General features: G+C 40.9%; 1 protein-coding gene across 1 annotated transcript in view; it reads right to left on the reverse strand.

Annotated features, from left to right (window-relative positions):
- The window catches only part of REEP3 (receptor accessory protein 3), a 125,121-nt gene that overhangs the window by 14,040 nt on the left and 89,910 nt on the right, over positions 1–21,171 (reverse strand). Inside the window, exons 3-6 of the mRNA XM_069980278.1 lie at positions 19,152–19,228; positions 15,847–15,967; positions 12,281–12,394; positions 479–620 (exon numbers count right to left, since the gene is read on the reverse strand). Coding sequence (XP_069836379.1) covers positions 479–620; positions 12,281–12,394; positions 15,847–15,967; positions 19,152–19,228 — 454 coding nt within the window. The remainder of the gene's footprint in view (positions 1–478; positions 621–12,280; positions 12,395–15,846; positions 15,968–19,151; positions 19,229–21,171) is intronic.

Raw genomic sequence — 21,171 nt, forward strand, 5'->3', positions numbered from 1 at the left:
ATGAAGCTTTTTTAGACAAGACTATCCAAATTAGATGCGACTTTTTGGATTAGATTTTTTGTTGTTAATTAGATCGAAAGTGCGCCAGAATTCTTTTTTAGCTAAATTTATTAACTGCGCAATTTTTTAAAAAAGTCGCATATATTGGCGCATCGCTATGTCTGCTCCGAACCAGGTGAATTTATTAGACTAATTAATTAAGACCATTATTTTTAAGACACATTTACTACGCTATTAGACAATTTACATAAATTTGACTAAACACATTAGATTAGAAATGATGCCAAAACATCTTTGACAAAATCGTGTTTTTAGATTTGTTACTAAATATCCCCCATAGTCTACAACTCCATTTCATGTAGTTTAAATGTACCAGGTGCCTTCCCAGTCAGTATATGTCATATGTAGTGATAAAACGTCACATCAATAGAAATATTTTACATATTCAATAAACAATTTACATAAAAAATAGACATACCAGACCCTTCGCCAACAGCATTTTTAGATTTCTTTTGTGTTTCAGATGAGTACAATCTGTTGTCAGCAGTCTCATCGCCTTGTATTGCTGTCAGGTCATGCACACTGAAACTTCTTAACCGTTCCGTAATAGCCCCTTGACCCTGAGCAAGGACACAGACAAAGGAAAAACGTTAAATGTAATATGTGCATTTTTGTCAATACATCTGTATTAAATATAAGTGAAAGCAAGCTAAGGCAAGCATTAAAGGTTTCTCCAAAGCGATGAACGATTTATGCTTGGCACATGGAAGCAAGACTGGTGATAAACAAAAAGTGGGTTGCAGAAACAGCAGAAACAACGACTCCAGTACAAGCAATGCATCATGGGTCAGCACAAATGAAAACAAGCACGAGTAGTATCATAGAATACAGTTAAACAATAATGGCCTATGCACAGCCTCCTCCGGCCTGGATGCGGCTCATCAAATTGGTTAAGGAACCCTGTTTTTCCTCAAAGGTGGGGGTCACGGAGGTGGACTCTCATCTATCGGACATGTATCTTATTCATGGCTTTGTTTTGAATTTCCCTTTTAGGCTATGTTCACACGCAGTATTTTGATCAGTATTTTGATCAAAACCAGGGGTTGGATTAAAAACACACCTTTCCATTATAGTTTTTCTCTGTCTGTTCCACTCCTGATTTTGGCTACAAATACTGACAGAAACACCATAGGGTGTAGATTTATCAAACCTGTGTAAAGTAGAATTTTCTTAGTTGCCCCTAGCAACCAATCAGATTCTACCTTTCATTCCTCAAAAATTCTTTGAAAAATGAAAGGTGGAATCTGATTGGTTGCTAGTGCCAATTGAGCCAATTCTACTTTACATCGGTTTGATAAATCTCCTGTTATGTGTAAACAAAGCCTTAGGATTCCTAAACTTTTTAATAAATATAAAGAGAAAAAAAAAAGTTTATATAAAAAGCAAGGATTTCTGCCTGCTCACATCTGAAACACTGAGTTAGTAAAGAGCCCGATAGATAGTACGAGGTTCTAGCTTTGGTATTCTCTGGATCCCACCCGTTCTGATTTCTGTAACACAAAATATCAATTTTGCCTGTAGTGCACTATTGGATTGATGCCTATAGAGAGAACGTGCTGTCAAAAATGATGAAAGTTGAACTACAACTAAATAAAGTAAATGAAGGCTTTAATAAGAAAGTACAGATATCCGCTGGTAGCAAGCCATGCAAGCTCTTCTGTATATACAGTAACATAAAAATCTCCTACATGAGATTCCATTAGTAAAAAATGGACTGATGGATTTTTAATGGAAAACAGCATTAACAACATTAAGATAAATCTGTCATTATTAGAGATGATCAAACATTGGAAAATCTTAGGTTCTATTGAACTCGAACCTTGTGGAACCTTCCGCATTTGATTCCCGATACCTTTCCGGTCCTGGAATTCCGGGATTCAGCTATTTCCTCCTTCCCCACGGACCAGAAAGGCATCGGGAATCAAATGCAGAAGGTTCTACAAGGTTCGAGTTCGATAGAACCTAAGATTTTTCAATGTTCGATCATCTCTAGTCATTATAGGTGTGGACTATGGTAACTCTCATTTCTTAATGAACAGCGAGGTCTCAATTTCAGAACCATAACCTGGTAGATTATTATTATTACCTATTAAAATATGATTACTGTGTATGCTATACCATTGCGGGGCAGCCCTTGTGAGTGAGACCAGATACAACTCAGCTCGCTTACTGTGCCTGCACCACAATAGATCCAAAGCAAGGTATTTTTAGCCGAACCCTGGCTGTCAATCAAGCAGCAGGAGGGTGGGGATTTTTGAAACAGAAGCGATAAGGCTATAGGTCTAACCAGACCTAATGCCACTCCTCATTGACTCTCTAATGGCTCATAAAGGATAACTTTTCTAGAGAATAAAAGACATGTAGCCAAGATTTACTGGCATTATCTATTTGCATTGTGATCGACATTTTGGGGGTGACGGATTCACTTTAAGTTTCATGAGAAAGAGGATCCCAAAGATGAACTTAAATTACTGCCACGGTGCTATATCATATCCTAGCAATAGTTAGTACATGTACATCCGGCTGCACACGTGCCATTTCAAAGCAAAAACACCAGTGTGGTTTATTACACCACAATAAAAAAAGACATATAAACAGTACAAAATCAAGGGAAAGCCACAGAACATACTGTAACAATATACAGTACTTTCCTTTACCAAAGAAGTCTGGCAGAGAATCATTTCTAGAGATTTATTAAACTAAAAAAAATGCATTAAACGGGGTTGTTTAATTTAGAATTTCCGGTTTTATATACCCGAGTGGGAAACTGTTAGGAGGAGTCTCTGTAATACTTTTAGGCCATAGATGAGAATCCTGAACAAAGATTATGTTTCTGGAGGACTTGTCCTGCCTTGTAAGGCTGGGTTCACACTGCGTTTTCAGCATACGTTTAACGGATCCGTTTTTTTAAGGGACAAAAAAAATAGTGTCAGTAACGTTTTTGTGTCTGTCAAAAAAACGGATCCGTTTTTATCGGGTTTTTTTATAATGGAAGTCAATGGAAAACGGATCAAAACGGATGCACACAAATGCATCCGTTTTTATCCGTTTTTTTTCTTCAAAAAACGGATGAGAAAAACGGATTGCAAAAACGCAGTGTGAACCGAGCCTAACACTAAAGATCCATTGATTTGAATCAGCCCATATAATGTTTTATTTATCCTGTGGTGGCGCTGCAGTGAAGTTGAACACTGATAGGTTTTTCTCTATGGGGAGCTTCTCGCACTATGATTCGCTTACTGTCAATTCCAAAAGTAACCAACCACTATGGAAAATGTGGATTCCAGCCCAACTACAAATAGTATGGAAATTGCAAATATAAGCAATAAGACCATTGAAGAGGCTGTAGTACTTGTATGAACACTTTAGCCAATTTGTAAAGGTCATAAATAATAAGTGTGTTCAATATTTTGGCAGCTGTAATCAGTAAAGGCCCTATTACACGAAATGATTATTGCCCAATAATCGTCTTTTGTAATAGAGGGCAACAATCAGCCGACAGGAAGCGCTGCAGTCGTTTGTCTTTCAACATGTTAAAAGACAAACTACTAATATAGCAACGATCTGCTGCCGTCGCTCCGCGGAATAGGAGCGGCGGCAGCAGACCTTTGCTATCTGCTATGGGCTGCCGTATGGGCTGCCCCCCCCCCCTTCCCCCCCTGTACTCACCCGCTCACTGCCAATGCGTTTAATAGTGCCGGCAGCGAGTGGGGAAGAGGCTGACAGCGCTCGTTTGCTCCTCTCAGTCGCACTGCTTAATGAATTTTCCATTGATGTCTATGGAGCACATAATTATATTGAAAATGACAGCCACATTTTTCTTTATTTTTAAGGCATGTAACATAGCCCAATGCCTAAATAACCCTTTTAAGAAGTATATAAAAAAAAAAGTCTAAAAAATATCAACCTTAGTTGTACCAGTACACATTAGATTGACAACATATGGCAGGACATTTATCAAGGCTGGTGTACATGTAAAAGTAAGTGGACAGTCAATTTCATAACCCTATTACACATACTATCCTCCTACTTTTGGACCACCCATATATTTTTGCATATAATCTTCTACAGTAAGGCTATGTTCACACTACGTATATTTCCAGCCGAAGTGCGAACTGGGAATATACGCCCGTAGTTTTGAGGTTGATGCGTTCGCTTGAAAGTATACGATATCCGGCCGCACAATGCACACTACGTATGAGCTTACGGCCGGATCGTTTACAGCGCCGTGAAAAATGAACAAGACCATTGTTTGAGGACGGAACTGTTCCAACTCACGGCCGTGGATTTCAATGCGGTCCCATACGAAGTACTTATTTCAGCCAAATTGATCTTTTTAGATCCATAACTGTACTACGGGCGTATGTTCGCGGTTCGCCCGCATGTTCACAATCCGGCCGCATGTCTATTTTTCCCACGGCCGTAGTTTCAGCCGCACATGTCCGGCTGTGTACGAACTACGGCCGGACATATACGTAGTGTGAACATAGCCTAAAAATAAAATAATAATTACTATATCTCTTGTACCATACATAGGGCCCATTATGCTTTTCTGAACACCAAATGTGGTTTCAACTTGGTTTCAACTTAGGATGACATTAGCTTTGAATACACTCTGCTAAGTGACAGACCTGCTGGCAACGCCGCAACACATTTCAGCGTCTACAACTTTGTTTTTACACCATTTTGACATAATGACTAAATTACAGTAGGTATGGCGATTTTAGATTATGGGACTATAATACATAACAAGAACTCGCTGGCATGTTTACCACTTCCGACGTCTTGCCTGCCTCAATGAGCTAGATTACATGACACAGAACACAAACAAATTAAGCTAAATTATTCATTTGCATTCAGAGCCCAGTAACACGCCACGCAATATACTGTGACAGCTGCAGATGTAGCATGAAGTAGAAGTCGGAAACAACCTGTAATACAATTAAGTGATGCTGAGACAGAATGCGGGAGGTTCGGTTTAGTCACAAAATTGTACAGAATGTTTGAAAGGCTCCACTGAAAGGGCCATTCAGGGAAGATGCTTTGTTTTCCATTTGCATTCATGTTTACTTACAAAATGATTCGCCTAAGGACGCCTGATTCCAGCGTGTGCATTCAGCTATGAACCCTCCAGATTAATAGGTAATGCAAATTGTGGTAAATTCAGCGTGTGATTCCTGTTACCTTTCAAATGGTGATGCGAGTCATTCTAGATACTGATAGAACGTTCCAACATTCTTGGCTCTTGGCTGCTGAAGCAACTAGTTAATTTAAAAAGTGTAAATAAACACTAGTGAATATACTTAAGCCTCGGGCTACGTAACCACATGTTGTGTGACAGCAGGCCTCATTCTAGTCGCACAACCAAAATATTTTTTGCAACTTTCATGCAACTTTAGTACAGTTGTGATTTGACTTAAAAAAAAAATTCCAAGTTGCAGAAAAGTCACAAGCAGGTCGCAGTAGCACATAACTTACAATGAGACTTAGGGTCCTAATACACGGGCCTACTATGGCCCCATCACTTTAGTAAGCGAGCGCCAATCTGCTAGATCGGTGCTCATTTACTGGACCTACTACACAGCCCAATAATCGGGCTGTAAGGGTCCATTTACACAGAAAGATTATCTGACGGATTATTTGCCAAAGATTTGAAGCCAAAGCCAGAGACAGACTATAAACACAGATCAGGTCATAAAGGAAAGCCTGAGATTTCTCCTCTTTTCAAATACATTCCTGGCTTTGGCTTTAAATCTTTGGCAGATAATCTGTCAGATAATCTTTCTGTGTAAATGGGCCCTAAGGGTACTATTACACAAAGTGATTTTTTGATGATCAATAATTAACGATAAACAACCGTTATGGCGAACGACCTGAAATCGTTTACCCAATTACACGGAATGATGATTGTTACTTATAACCGTTATTGCGTTCGTCCTGTCGTCGCTACTGCAAACGACCAAACAACGTCCTATTACATGCGAACGATTTGCGAACAATCAACGATAAAAACAGATCCAAATTCTATTAAATGACCAACGATTTCTCGTTGGTCGTTTAATCGTTGTCTGCTATTACACAAAACTATTATCGTTCAAAAACGATTTAACAACTTTTTAAATGATAATCGTTCCGTGTAATACCATGGGTTATCGCTCTGTGTAATAGGGCCCAAAGGCTGGCAGACCTGCACAAGACTTGCATTTGAAGAAGTTTGCTCTAGTCTGACTGTCGTGCTGCAGCTGCATCATGTCACAAGTCGTATTGCGACCACATTGACAATCATTGAATGCAATTGTAATCTTCATGTTTTACAACCAAAGTCCCCATATATCCTTAGGGCCCTATTACACGGAGCTATAATTTGCCAAATCAGGCCGATTCGGCAGAATTATAGCTTTGTGTAATAAAGATAACGATCAGCTGATGAAATGATCATCAGCTGATCGTTGTGATTCATCCACACCTAAAATCATCATCTGACGGTTGTGTATCGTTAAGTGTAATAGCGATGTGTGGCCGACAGCTAAGTGTAAAAAAAAAAAAAAAAATTTTATACATACCTCTCATCGCTCTCCGGGCTTTTGTCTGCTGTGTGCAGGCCGCTGGTGGAACTTTAGAGACAGAATTTGAAGTGACAAGCCCCTTAGCCAATCACTGGCCGAGACAAGACAGCCGTGGTCAGTGATTGGCTGAACAGCCTGTCACTTCAGATACTGGCTCTGAGGGCAGGCAGAAGCAAGGAGAAAACCAGGAGCGTGGAGAGGTACGTATAAACTTTTACAGGACTTTTACTTGATGTGCGATTATGAGTTGTGTAATAGGCTCAGTAAACAAGTGCCGATCTAGCAGATCAGCGCTTGTTTACATTACTGATCAGGCCATGTAATATGGCCCTTAGCCTTAATGGAGTACGGGACAACTGCGTACTGCGTACATTCTATCTATTGAAATAATTGTAGACTTTTTTGATCGAAAAACAAAAAAATACACAAAAGAACACAAAAATAAATATGCAAATGATGTCTGGGGTTTTTGTAGGTCAACAGTCTTTGTATCGCAGCTTTTCATAGCTTCTTGTTCTATGACTCTTCTTGCAACTATGGCCCATAGGGAACGCTCACACTGAGTAAAAGTGTCAAAATTCTGCTGAGCCCCTGCCACGGACTCCACTCAGAATCCCCTCTGCCTCGGTGTGCCGAGCGGAGTCCGCAACAGGAGGCTCCGCGCGGAAATCCGCCACTTTTACTCAGTGTGAACTTACCCATAGAAGAGAGTTTTATGTTATTATGCTATCATTAACATTCGTATTCTACAATAAACAAGCCTAAAAAATGCTAACTAAAGATGACTACAAAGAAAATATATTGGCCCACACTTATTAAACAGGTAAAACTTAACTATTCTGGTAAAAATGAAAGCTCATCTGTGATTGGTTGCTTTATAGAGGACCTGTCACCCCCCCGTGCCGGGGTGACAGGCTTCGGACCCCCTGTTAGATCCCCCTATACTCACGTGATCCCGCCGGGTCCCGCTTCCTGAGCCGGTCGGGTCACGGAGATATCAGTGCCCGAAGCCCGGCGCGCGTGCTGACAGGAGACTCGGATGCCCATAGAGAATGAATGGGGAGTCCGATGCTCCGTCATTTTCTATGGGCATCGGACTCATCTCTCAGCACGTGTGTCGGGCTTTGGGCGCTGATATCTCCGTGACCCGACCGGCTCAGGAAGCGGGACCCGGTGGGATCACGTGAGTATAGGGGGATCTAACAGGGGGCCGGGAGCCTGTCCCCCTGGCACGGGGGGTGACAGGTGTCCTTTAAGCAGTTTACACCTGTTTATTTTTTACACAGTTTGATAAATCTGAGCCTTCTAGAAATAGCACTTCTGCACACCCACAGGCTGTGAAAGGTACTGCAGTTTACTCCCATTTAGTTTATTGGAACTAAGAAACAAAATCAGGCATAATGTATGGACAGGGGCAGCACTGTCCCTGGGGGAAAGCAGGCATGTTCTAATCCTGTACAACCCCTTTAAGTATTCCTCGATAGAATTTGTTTGTTAGAAAACAGCAAACACCATTTTTTATTTGAATTCAGCTTTGTGATTATATTCAATTAATTAAGCATCAGTGGGCGAGGTAGAAAATAACAGGCTGCCACCTGACATTTAGAGTCCAATTTCTGTAATTTGCAAACAAATGAGTCATTTCCAATTACAAGTTGTGTTCTGCATGTAATGCAATACAATACATCAGAGCGCCGCTTTCCTTCTGGGTACTGTACTGTAATTTTAAATTAAAATTGTCAATATTCTTCCACCCTTTGCTTTATGGGGCTGTATCATTCTCTACATAGATAGATCATTGGACAATTGTGAAATTACAGGTTTAGGCTATGTTCTCACTATGGGATCATAGCGGGAAAGATAGCCATCTCGTAAAACCACATCATATACCCTAGATGCCTCAAATATAAACTTTCACAGCATTATACTGTACTGTAAGTGTTTGGGTGACTTCATGACTTCAAGTTACCGTGTGTGCACATGAGGACAAGCAGTATATCTGCCCATTATATATTATATATATTTTCTAAAGATTTCTTATTTTCACTTGTTCTTTGCAAACTGCGTTAAAGGGGAAGAAATCTAACCAGCCCCCTATTGCGCAGGAGACGCTGAGGATAAAGGTATGTCTCTTACCTTCATCCTAGGCACCATTCCCGTGCAGTAAGACTGTTTGGAGCACTGGGACATCATTAGGTGCACTGCCCAGCCCTCATAGCGCCAATACGCCCCCAGACAGCCCACCCCTTCTAATGATTATCTATGGAGTAGGCCAGCAGAGGGGTGGGCCAGATCGGCGCTATGGGGACGGGGCAGTGCTTCAAGCGGTCTTACCAGACTAAGGAATAAACAAGACATAAGAGACCTACCTTCATCCTGAACGCCTCCTGTGCAATAGGGGGCTATCAGCAGGTTATATCTGTAGACTCCAAATGGCTACCATATCGATATAGCATATAGTGTAGAGTAAACCCAATGGGGGACATTTATGAAAGATACACCCGAGGCGTACGCCAGGGAGAATGTGCAGATTCGCCCCTTCTCCCTGGCGTACGCCTCCCGTATGCCCTGATTACCCGATGGGCGGGCGTGATAAAGAGCCCGACCGGATTAACTAAGAGGCGTGCGCCTCTTAGTGAGTCCTGACGCGAAAAAGGGTCCGGGCTTAATATAAGACCGGCGTACTTGTACGCCAGTCTTCATAAATCTCCCCTATATGTTTTACAGACATTGACACATTTAAGAAACCTTTCATTGCAATGGACATAACTGGTTTCAGCTCTGATTTGTATATATGCAGGTGCTGCGGCTCGGGCAAACAGCAGATTGGTGGGGGTGTTAAATCCCCCAGAATGAGATATTGATGGCTTAACCAGAGGAGATGCTATTAATAGGAAGTCCTGGAAAACCCCTTTAATGATACAATCCATTATCCTGCATTCTCATCTCTACAGATTCCGAAACTAGTTAAGATTTACATATCAAATCCTTAAATGCAGACCCCCAAGAACAGACCAAGGCATCAAGGATCAACAGGTGGTAGAAATGGCCTGGATGGAGGAACAGGACACAATTTGCTGCATTCCTGCACGGTGAGAAGGCAGGTTAACAGAATTCTCACATGGAGCGCCCCCTAATGATGTTTGTACACACCGTACAAAGTGTCTACCATCACCAGTAACCAATCTGCAGAACCCCACCAGAGAAGTCTAGGGTTGTGTGGAACTCGAAAATAATTTATTATTAAAATGGTAAAATGAAAACTATGTAAACTATTCACACCCTATTGGATTTTCATAACTGGACAACTGCCACCAGTGTATTAAATAAAGATTAAGAAGAATATTATATAGCAATGAAATTAGCAGGGATTAATGGCCTTTTCCAATGAATAACTTCAAATACACAAAGTAAAAAGCACAAGTATTATTTTTTTATTGTGAGCGGCCTGAGTCAATTGATCTGCTTAATGATTTGTTAATTGCTTACTCATTTAGCAGCCATGTTTCTGTGGCCATTATAATACCGACCCAAAATGTATGCACCACGTGTACGGTCATTTGCACTTTTAGTATGCTTGCTCTAGTACGTTAAACCATTGTTCTCTAGTATGCTACCTCTAGTATGTTAAAACCATATTCCATGCTCGGAGTTGGCGACTATTTACCTTTACTTGATTCAAGGAGGACAGTAGATAGATTGCTGAGTTTTAGCCAAGGATAGCAGAATGAGAAAAGAGAGAAGAAGTAATTTAATAAGGGATAGTTCCCATATCAACTACTGATACCACAAAATATTTACTCCAACAAGCCACGAAGAAGACCTTTCTACATAACCAACAGGCGGACATCTATTGGACTCTTCTTTCGTTTGTATATGTGCTCTATTAATGGGCTGTCCCATCATAAACTATGGAGGGAGATTTGTTGATGGATAAAGCACTGCTCTCAGGGATGATGATCACCGAAGTGCATGAGGCATTTCAAGGTCATTATAAAAGGAAAACCAGGACTATGGAGGTAGATGCTGGTTTTCAACACCACCAATCCTTTGGTCTCACAGGGGTTAAGTCCCCCGCCAGAGGTGTCTGACAGCGGTTTACCACAACCCCCCCCCCCCCCATTCTAACTGAAAACACGTGTATGGCCAGCTTAACCTTAGGTTATGTGAACACTACGGAAATCCCATGGATAACTTGCCACGGATTCCGTGCGCCTTCCTGTTTGACTCTCCGCCCACCCTGTATACTCCTCTCTAGGCTTGGGCTGATTCCGCCATCCGCCCAAAGAATTGACATGTCAATTCTTTTTGCGGACAACGAAATCCATCCAAGCATAGAATGGATTCTATGTGACAGGTGGAACTTCAAGTGGGAGCGCAAGGGTGGGCAAGAGGCAGAATCTGCAGCAAGTTATCCATGTGATTTCTGTAGTGTACACATATCCTAAAGAATAGTTTCTTAAGACTAGTGGCTAAAGCCTTTCTGTCCATTGTAAGCAGTGGAACAGCAGATATTTTTCTTAGTTAATAAAACAATAGCCATATCTAATCAACTACATTACAAATCCTGTACTAATCCTGAATTACAGGCTGTTATTATAATCCAAAGATGTCTTTTCAATTCAGAGGTTTCTAAAGTTGTATTTTCTGTCTTCAGAGGTGAAATTTTCCTGTATTACTTTCTACCTTAAAGGGGTAGTCCACCAAAAAATTTTTTCTTTCAAATCAACTGGTGCCATAAAGTGCCAGAGATTTGTAATTCACTTCTATTAAAAAATCTTAAGTCTTCCAGTACTTATCAGCTGCTGTGTGTCCAGCAGGAAGTGGTGTTTTCTTTCCTGTCTGACCCAGTGCTCTCTGTTGCCTCCTCTGTCCATGTCAGGAACTGTCCAAAGCAGGAGCAAATCCCCATAGAAAACCTCTCCTGCTCTCCAGACTGGAAATAATACAAATTCCTGTTGGGCATACAGCAGCTGATAAGTACTGGAAGGCTTGAGATTTTTTAATAGAAGTAAATTACAAATCTCTGGCACTTCATGGTAGCAGTTGATTTGAAAGAAAAAATTTTTGGGTGGACTACCCCTTTAATGTCTGCACAGACCTTGCTGATGATGATTTCAGCCACCAGTATCCGAGCAATCTGACTCAAGCTTGTTGGAGTAGTGCTCATCTCTGATGACAACCAAGATAGTGATTAATACTTGGACCATAACACAGGATCAGTTGATGCCTAGTAATGCAATGCATTTGTAAAGCTATTAACCTGTGTGACCAATAATTGTGTGTCCATTCCAAGCGGAAATTCATGTAATAGATATGACTGAAAATCATGCTGTACTTCTATGTGTGTTCTCATAGCACAATTCCTCCATCTGGCATCCATAGACATGGAATGAGTATAAACTATGAAATCCGTAACATTCTTATATTTACAAAACTAAGCAGCTCCTTAAACTGAAACCAATAACTCTTTAATTGTAAAATCCAGCATCTTGCTGGTTTACATCCACATTATCAGCCAGGATTTAATAAGAAACTAAAGACCAGCTAAGAATAGCGAATGGCTTTTACAATTAGGTAATGATCTATACTGCGCTGCACAAGAAGGAATAATTAGAACCGTGCGCTAATGCGTAATAAAGTGGGACTCTCACCTTCACAGCGGCCGTCACCGCAGCAGTAGCAGCGAGATTCAAGCCTTGCTTGCCAAAATTCACCATGGTTTCATAGCCCTTTTCTTTGGCTTGTACAATGTAGTCATCAATCTCCTGTTCAGGAAACACAGAACATCTGCTGTAACACGTGACAATTAACCCAGCAACACATCTGATGGAATAGCAAGTAAAAGGCTGCAGAGTTTCAGGTAGAAGGTAAACCACGTCCTGGCTGTCCAGGCGGATCGTCCCCAGTCATATTTTCAATATTTTGCAATTCTATGATGAATTTGATGTTTTTTATTCTTTATTTAGGTTGAAGCAGCACTTTAGCTTTTTTCCCCTTCTTTGCTAATGCTGTGCATAATGTAAATAGGTATGGCAGTACAGTGGTACCTTAGTGTAAGAGGAACTTGGATTAAGAGCATTTTGCAAGAAGAGCTCACAGTTTTTCAAAAGTGTAACTTGGATTAAGAGCATTGCTTTGGTTTAAGAGCTCCCTGTACTGGGTGGGAGGGGGAGTGGGAGAGGGGCATGGTCTGCATAGTGGCGTCTACAGCCCTGTACTCTGACCCAGGAAGTCTCCCTCACCTTCCAAATGTGGAGGTAATCTCTTTATAGCTGTAACCCCTCTCTCCCCAGAAAGAGTGCTGCTATACTGTGCCCACAAACGTCATGCTCATTTCTTCATGCTCCCTGTAGTGTCTGTCAGTCCTTATGTTGTCCATCCTCTCCATTTCTGCTATAATGTGCCTACACTTACACTCAGCTATACACACTGCTATATTGTGCCGGCACGTACACTCAGTTATACACACTGCTGCTATACTGTGCCTGCACTTAAACTCAGCCATTCACACTGATGTATAGAAAAGTTTCTGTCACTGTCCTCCTGCACAGCTCTGTGATTGTCACTTCCTGATGAGTACATGCTAAACACCCCACCTTCCCCATTGCTGTCATGTGACCACACAGACCTCTGACAACAGCCCTGCTTCTCTATTCTAGCCTGTTGTACTACCCTATTGCATTATGGGGATCTGCAGTTCCATCCTGTATCTTCAAACTGCTGCTGTGTTATCAGGTTAATGCACTTACTTTACATTATACACTACATGCTGATTGCTATACTGCTATACTGTACAGTAACTGAAAATGATCACATATTCAGCTGTTTCTGAATATTTGTTTCGTTTTACATGTTATTCAGAATAAAAAATAATTATTTATGGGGTAGGGAAGCAATTTTCTGCATCTGAATGATTTTTATGAGAAAATTTGCTTTGGTTTAAGAGTGGATTTGGATTACAAGCATGGTCCCAGAACGAGTTATGCTTGTAATCCAAAGCACCACTGTAATTCCCCTACCGTCGGCTTTCTATTCACTATATGCTCTCATTATGGTTCGGCTCTGACATCACATGACCACTAATCTGACCTGCCAAATCCCACATAATTTGCTATTAGAACCTGGATGTCAGCCTTGCCGATGAAGCAGCATCAGAACTTTGTCACTTCATTTCCTGATGGCTCGGCTACATTTTTCGCTGAAGATTATATTTAATGGCCAAATATGTGCTTGTCCGGAAAATGCTGCCTGGGCCCTTTATACTGCATGCAAATAATTACAATGGTGGATAGGAGCTCAAATAGCATTATTAAGTATAGTTTTACTGACAAGAGGCTTTATTCCTGTAAGGAGATAATCAATGTTTTTCTAATATGCTAATGAGCCATATGTGTCCAATGAGCGGCCTGATTCACTGCAGGTGTCCACAACGTCTCTCCACTGTCCAAGCTTAGCACCGCCCCTCTGACTTGATTGAGGGTGACTGCGTTATCCAACAAAGCTCTAACTAGGACTGTCAATCAAGTCAATCAAGTCAAAAGCCAGACAGCGGGAATATGATGCCAATCGTTCGGGTTCATACGAACCCGAACCTCGGCAGGTTCAGACCATCCTTACTTAACAAGCTAAAAGTTGACAATAACTACTTAAAGGGAAACTATCAACAGGTTAGATGAATCTAACCTGCTAATAGGACCTTATAGCGCCCAAGACACTAAGAAGGAAGGTATGTGTCTTACCTTCCTCTCTGGTGCCGATCCTGTGGTGTTAGTCTGTGTAATCTTCGACCAGGAGCACTATTAGGAGCACTGCGCTGTCCTCGTCATTCGGCCCAACTGCTCCATTGGTTACACTGTGGGCAGTGGCAGTGCTCCTAAAAGTGCTCCCATTCAGAGAATACACGGACTAAGGCTATGTTCACACATCGTATTTTTTCGTATTTGCAACAACGACCATAATTAAAACGAAAAAATACATTGCCTATTTGCCTATGGGATCCTGGCTGGAGTGTAAACACATCTTATATGCTCCGGCCGGGATCCCTCGCGGCGCCACAAAAAACTGACATGTCAGTTTTCTGCGGCCGCTATTCAGTGAATAGCCGCTGTAGGAAACCATGTCAGTGCACACTATGAAGTGAGCGGCTCCGGTCACTTGCTTCACAGTGTGCTATGGAGAGTTCTGATGCGGGCGTGCGCTAGTGCGCCCGCAACAGAACTCTACGGCCATAAAGATCATAAAGATGATCTTTGCAGAGACCTGCTGTTCCATGACCTGGCCCAGTCACGGAACGGCCGGTACAATACACCATACGAACATTGCCTAGGGCTGGGTTCACACACAGTATATTTCAGTCAGTATTTTGGTCCTCATATTGCAACCAAAACCAGGAGTGGATTGAGAACACAGAATGGCTATGTTCACACAATGTTAAGATTGAGTGGATGGACGCCATTTAACGGCAAATATTTGTTATTTAAAAACAATGGCTGTTGTATTGAAATAATAGCAGTTATTTACCATTATATGGCGGCCATCCACTCAATTTCAACATTGTGTGAACATAGCCATTCTGTGTTCTCAATCCACTCCTGGTTTTGATTGCAATATGAGGTCCAAAATACTGACTGAAATATACTGTGTGTGAACCCAGCCTAACAATGTGGGATCGCTGCCAAGGAGGAAGTTAAGACACACACCTTCCTTCTCAGCGTCCCCGACGCTATAGGAGGCTATCTGCAGGTTAGATTCGTCTAACCTGTTGATAGTTCTCCTTTAAACACAATTCACCTGGCAAAGAGACGTGGCTGCTTCCAGTCACAGACTGACTGTTGGACCAGCTAGTCTGGAAACTTGAGGCTGGTTTCACACAGCCTTAACTTTTCGCAAAACCTCCCAAAAAAATCATGGCATTTATTTTAGCAAAAATGTTCGAAGGCAGATGTTAGCTGGAAGTCAATGGACATTTATGATATGCCTTACAGCCTTGACTTTTTTTGTGGTGTTTTTTCTCTCCTCCTATGCTTATCTCCTCTTTTAGTGCTTATGTGTATGGCGCCTTTCCCTTGCATTTTTTGCCTGAAAAAACACCAAGATCATCTTGACGTTTTTTGCCAGAAAAATGCCACAAAAACCTATGCGTGAAGCCATCCTTAGTGTATGGTCCAGCAAAGTGTCCGCACACACACACACACACACACAACATATTCCAACTTACCTTTTCTTTTTTAGAAAGAAGAGGATGCAAAAACTTCCGGTACAATAAGCTGGCGCCTCTTGTATATGGAGATAATAACCAGATTACAAAACCAATCTTCAGTTCATAATACAAAGGAAACCTACAAGCAACAAGAGAAAAGAAGGTAGATACCATTGCCCATTCTCATAATGCTATCCAGCTATCTATAGTTCATAATACAACAATCTTGTATGCCAAAAAGAAAATATATTAGACAAATGCACATAAAGAGAAATGAAAATGCCAAATGGTTTACACGAGGAGTAAAAATAGATGAAATCTGTGATTATCTACACCGCTGTTCAGTGTCTGGTTCTGAACGTATCAAGTAATATGAGGTCAGCTGAGGACAGCGAGTCAGAATACAGTAAGAAGGAAAAAAGCATGCTGGAAATCTGAACTATGTCGCATATAGACGTGTTTTGATGAGTTTGTGAGAGACAGAGAGCGCCATCCAATTATATGTGGCATGCTCGATGACCCTGTCTCCCAGACTGCCTGAAGAGACGTGGCTGTTCACATAACTTGTCATACTTTCATATTCTCCCTTCATCTCCCGTTTCTGGCCTCATGTGGCTGTGAAGTCATGGTGAAAAGTTCTGATATAGAAGAAGATCATAAAAAATAAACTATAAAGCTAAAAATGTCAATCACATTATGTGGTGGTGAAACAAATAATAGGGTAGTAGCGGACCAGAAAAAGCCCACATAGTGTGGGATATCTGTTGCCATTGAACCCCTGCCAGTCACTATTGGTATCAACATCAGAATATTAGTACACAAGTAGACGTAAATAATGATAATTATAATAATAACAATAATACTTTTTATTATTATTACTTATTATTTAAAATTTCAGTCCCATCAATTCTCAGGATGAAAGTAGGGGAGAGAAAGGAAAAATGCAGAAGACGGTGCCTCGTGTAATCCTGTCTGGTGATTTTTTTTATTAAAGTATTGTATTGCCCCCCAAAAGTTATACAAATCACCAATATACACTTATTACGGGAAATGCACATAAAGTGCTTTTCCCCCTGCACATACTACTGCATCAAGGCTTCACTTCCTAGATAACATGGTGATGTCACGACCCGACTCCCAGAGCTGTGCGGGCTGTGGCTGCTGGAGAGGATGATGGCAGAGGGATGCTCAGTGTCCCTCCTGTGCCCTGTGTCCCTCAGTGTCCCCCTGCCATCATCCTCTCCAGCAGCCACAGCTCGCACAGCTCTGGGAGTCGGGTCATGACATCACCATGTTATCCAGGAAGTGACATCACCATGTTATCCAGGAAGTGACATCACCATGTTATCCAGGAAGTGACATCACCATGTTATCCAGGAAGTGACGCCTTGATGCAGTAGTAAGTGCAGGGTAAAAAGCACTTTTTGTGCATTTCCTGTAATAAGTGTATATTGGTGATTTGTATAACTTTGGGGGGGCAATACAATACTTTAATAAAAATTTTCGCCGGACTTCTCCTTTAAGTAAAAGTGGACTCTCACCCTAGGGCTTGATGCATATCACCCCATAGGAGTATGTGTAGAGAAGGAGAATCCTTGGTCAGCGGTGCTCCCGCAAGTGGGGGTCCATCACAGTAGGAGAATGTGGTGGAAAAACTAAGCTGTATGTTGTAGCACAGTGCCGATCTTTTAAGGGCTCCAGCAGTGCCATACTAAGAGATCCAGCTTCCTTTTTTTCTACCACATTTTTATTCTCAGGAGGGACCAAGAATTTATAATCCACATACTTTAATTTATGCCCATTCTGAGTCCAGTGGGCAGTCATATGACAGTAACAGCTATTTCTATGTATACACTCATATAGGATAGGCTGTCAGTCTGTAATTCATGCAATTCATGTGATCTTTGAGAGATGCACCTATTTTTTTTCTGAGCATCCGATCCAATTTCGTCATTTCACACATGTATCCTATAAAGTTGAAATATGGTGTGAATAAATCCTTATATTGTATCTGAGTGGTGGTGGTTCACTACCGTGGGGGTTAGCCGCCCATGAATCAGCCTCATAACCACCAAAAAGTAAATATTGTTTTTGGTTAATTTCCCATACTAGTTTTTTTTTCAGTATTCACATTTGCCATTAACATACAGATATTTTAAATTAGCAATCGTGAAACCGCATGGAGAACTTCATCCACAGGGGAACCAATGGTAAACATCCCGTGTCATGTATGACTGGATAAGTGGAAATGTAAGCCCATGTATAAATGAAATAAAACATTGAGAGCCCTCAGTGTATTCTGGCTCCTTACTCAACATTGTGAAACACAACTCTGGCAAGAGCAAGAACACATGAAATCAATTATATATTGGGGGCCGCTGCCAAGTCTGTTTTTCATGTATGATGGCGGCGGCTCCAGGAAGACCAGGCAGAGTGTGTGTTATGTGTCCTGCTCTTATGGAAACAAATGCTGGGTGGAATTTCTAAACGTTTGTTTCAGTCCTGGAAGGGAATACAATAAGGCTATGTGTACACATTGAGGATTTAGGCATGGATTCTACCTCTAGGCCCTATTCCACGAAATGATTATCGTTCGTATTCGGCCAATATCGGCCGCTACGGACAATAATCGTCCCGTGGAATAGAGTGCAACGATCAGCCAACATCGTTCATATCTTCATCAAATCCACTGGCATTCTGCATCTGATACCAGTGAATAGTATATTTCATACCCCATGTATAAGTAGTGGTTATTGTGTGTAATAACAACTGCTCAGTGGATTTATAATTTAGTATAATGCTTATTATCTGGGCAGATTCCATGTAGGAAAACCCAAGAATTAGCGCTAATGTAATCCTCAGGGGAATTTGCTGGCACATCCATGGCAAAAATCCAGGTGTCTGTCTGAAATTTTTGTGAAAAATACATGTGAGTTGCCTATGACTACTCCTGAAAGTGTGAACATATCATAGGTAAATACTGGATACAATAAAATACATACATAAACAAACAAACAAACAAACATGAAAAAAAAATCTAGTCCTGCAGAATTCAGCTCCCCAAGGAAAACCAAGCTACACTGTGTACCCCCGTGTTATAATTTTGAGGAACATCAGGATCAGAAAATGGAATGTTAACTTAGCCTCGGTCAGATATTTCTATGGAGGTTTTACTTATAAACCTCATTACAGAAAACCGCCATAAGTTTATAACAAATAGCTTCTTCTCGTATTGTAATACATATATCCTCATAGAGTCTTGTGCACCAAAGCAATACGCTGTTGTCTAAAAGAACATTAGTAAAGTCATTATGGGAACTTACCAGGATATTGTGAAATCTGCTAATGCTTCAGTCACAGTGTAAAGGGCAAAAACAATCCAATACATCATCCAGCGTACCTAGAAAACAAGGAAACAGACAAATGTCACGTTTCTCCGCTGCACTGAATGCTAAATGCCCAAGTCTTAATGTTCTCAGATAACACGTAACGTTATATAAGGTCACCACTATGGCTGAACATTGCTTGTCTAGACGAATGCACATTATATTCTAATAATGCTAATGAATACAGGGATTTGCAGACATTGGCATTTTCTGAGCATTAAAGTTTTTTTTTTTTTAAATCAGTTTTAAAGGAGTTAACATAGGAGCTGCTATGGCTGACTTTAATGGGGGGAGCCGCAACAAGCCAGACATTTACCCTGCAGTGAAAATGTAATATTGCATTGCAGCCGTTTAGCTATACAGCTGTGAAGGCATGAGAGATCTGAGTCTTACATTGTGGCTTAAGTAAGGTTTAAGTAAGGACTATCTTCCATGACAACTATTAAGACCTAATGGGGCACAAGGACAGGCATTGTCCTGAGGACACCACTTTCTAAATTATCATGTAGGGATATCCAAATAATAAGCAGAGGAGCTGGCACGGAATATTTAATTCCCCAGTCTATTTTAGAACAGGTGTATTCTGTATCTGACCCCCCCCCCCCCACACACACACACACACACACACAAAAAGGGGGTCCGTGGGGCCTCAGTCAAGAGTCTCATAACAAGGGAATAGCCAGATATCCCTCCTGGAAAGGAAACTCATTGCTAAGGGGTGCCTCCTAGTGAGGAGATCACCAAACCACCCGATACATAGCCCCTTAAGTCCCACTAATTTGCGAGTATTGGGACACAAATAGGGATAACCAAAGCCAGGCATCCATCCACAGACAGCTGTTTGGGGGTATTGCCCCTCATCAGTTTGGAGCAGGATTCTGGCTAACAGAGGAAATAAAAAGTAGACCAGCAAAACACAACAATCACTGAGCTCAGGGGGATCAGCAAGAAAAAAATAAATAAAAAAAAATTTGAAACATGCAAAAAAAAAAAAAAAAGACAGCAACAGCACCGCCGCACAATGTCTCCATGTAACTTTATACGAAACTAGAGTCTTGTCACATAGTAAGCTGCGAGCATGGTATTATAGACCCATAAGGCACTTATTATGTCGCCATATGGTGCCTATATGTGAATATGTTTATAAAATAGGACGAAGGAGGGAATACAGTTTTAGAATATATTCACACAGTAAAATAAAAGCCTAATATGACAGTACAATATATTTAAAACGCATCAGTATTTTGAATCTATTAATGTGCTTCATTACAGGAAAATGTCAGTCTTTTGACAATGTTCACATTGTGAAATCTAGTAATCTGTGGCACATTACTAGATTCAAAATACAGATGCGTTTTATACCTATTTTACTGTCATATTTAGCTTTTATTTTACTGTGTGTGAACATAGCCTAAAACTCATTGCAGTAGATGGGCATGGTATGATCTGTAGCAGTTTTATGTGCTACCATAGCCAGCCTCTATGAGGCATCCTATTTTATCCTACAAATCAAGGTGAGAATAATGCTGTAATATGACATACAATGGAACATGGCAATTTGTTTGCTTCTATACACCTCTGATATAAAACAATAAGACTATGTTTACACACAGTTTTTTGCAAAATGATGAGTATGTTCATTATTGTGACGGTGTAATCAATTACAGACGTTATTCTATACTGTGTGTTGTTAGCTACTTTTCCATTGACTTCAATGGAGTGCGTAATTACATTTAAAATATGGCTGAATTTTTACCTCAAAATTAGTTGTATTTAGGATTATTTTATTGTGTGTTAACATAGCCTAAAGGTTAAAGGGGGTCAAGCCATTTCTTGTATATCTGCAGTATATCTGTAACAACAGACCATGAAACATGCAGCATAAATCCTAGGGTATCCTTATATTTTTATTGTGCATTTTCCTGATGGAAAAAATACTTCCTGTGCACATACCCCT

The sequence above is a fragment of the Dendropsophus ebraccatus genome, chromosome 8 (assembly GCF_027789765.1).
Source record: "Dendropsophus ebraccatus isolate aDenEbr1 chromosome 8, aDenEbr1.pat, whole genome shotgun sequence".
Classification (NCBI taxonomy): domain Eukaryota; kingdom Metazoa; phylum Chordata; class Amphibia; order Anura; family Hylidae; genus Dendropsophus; species Dendropsophus ebraccatus.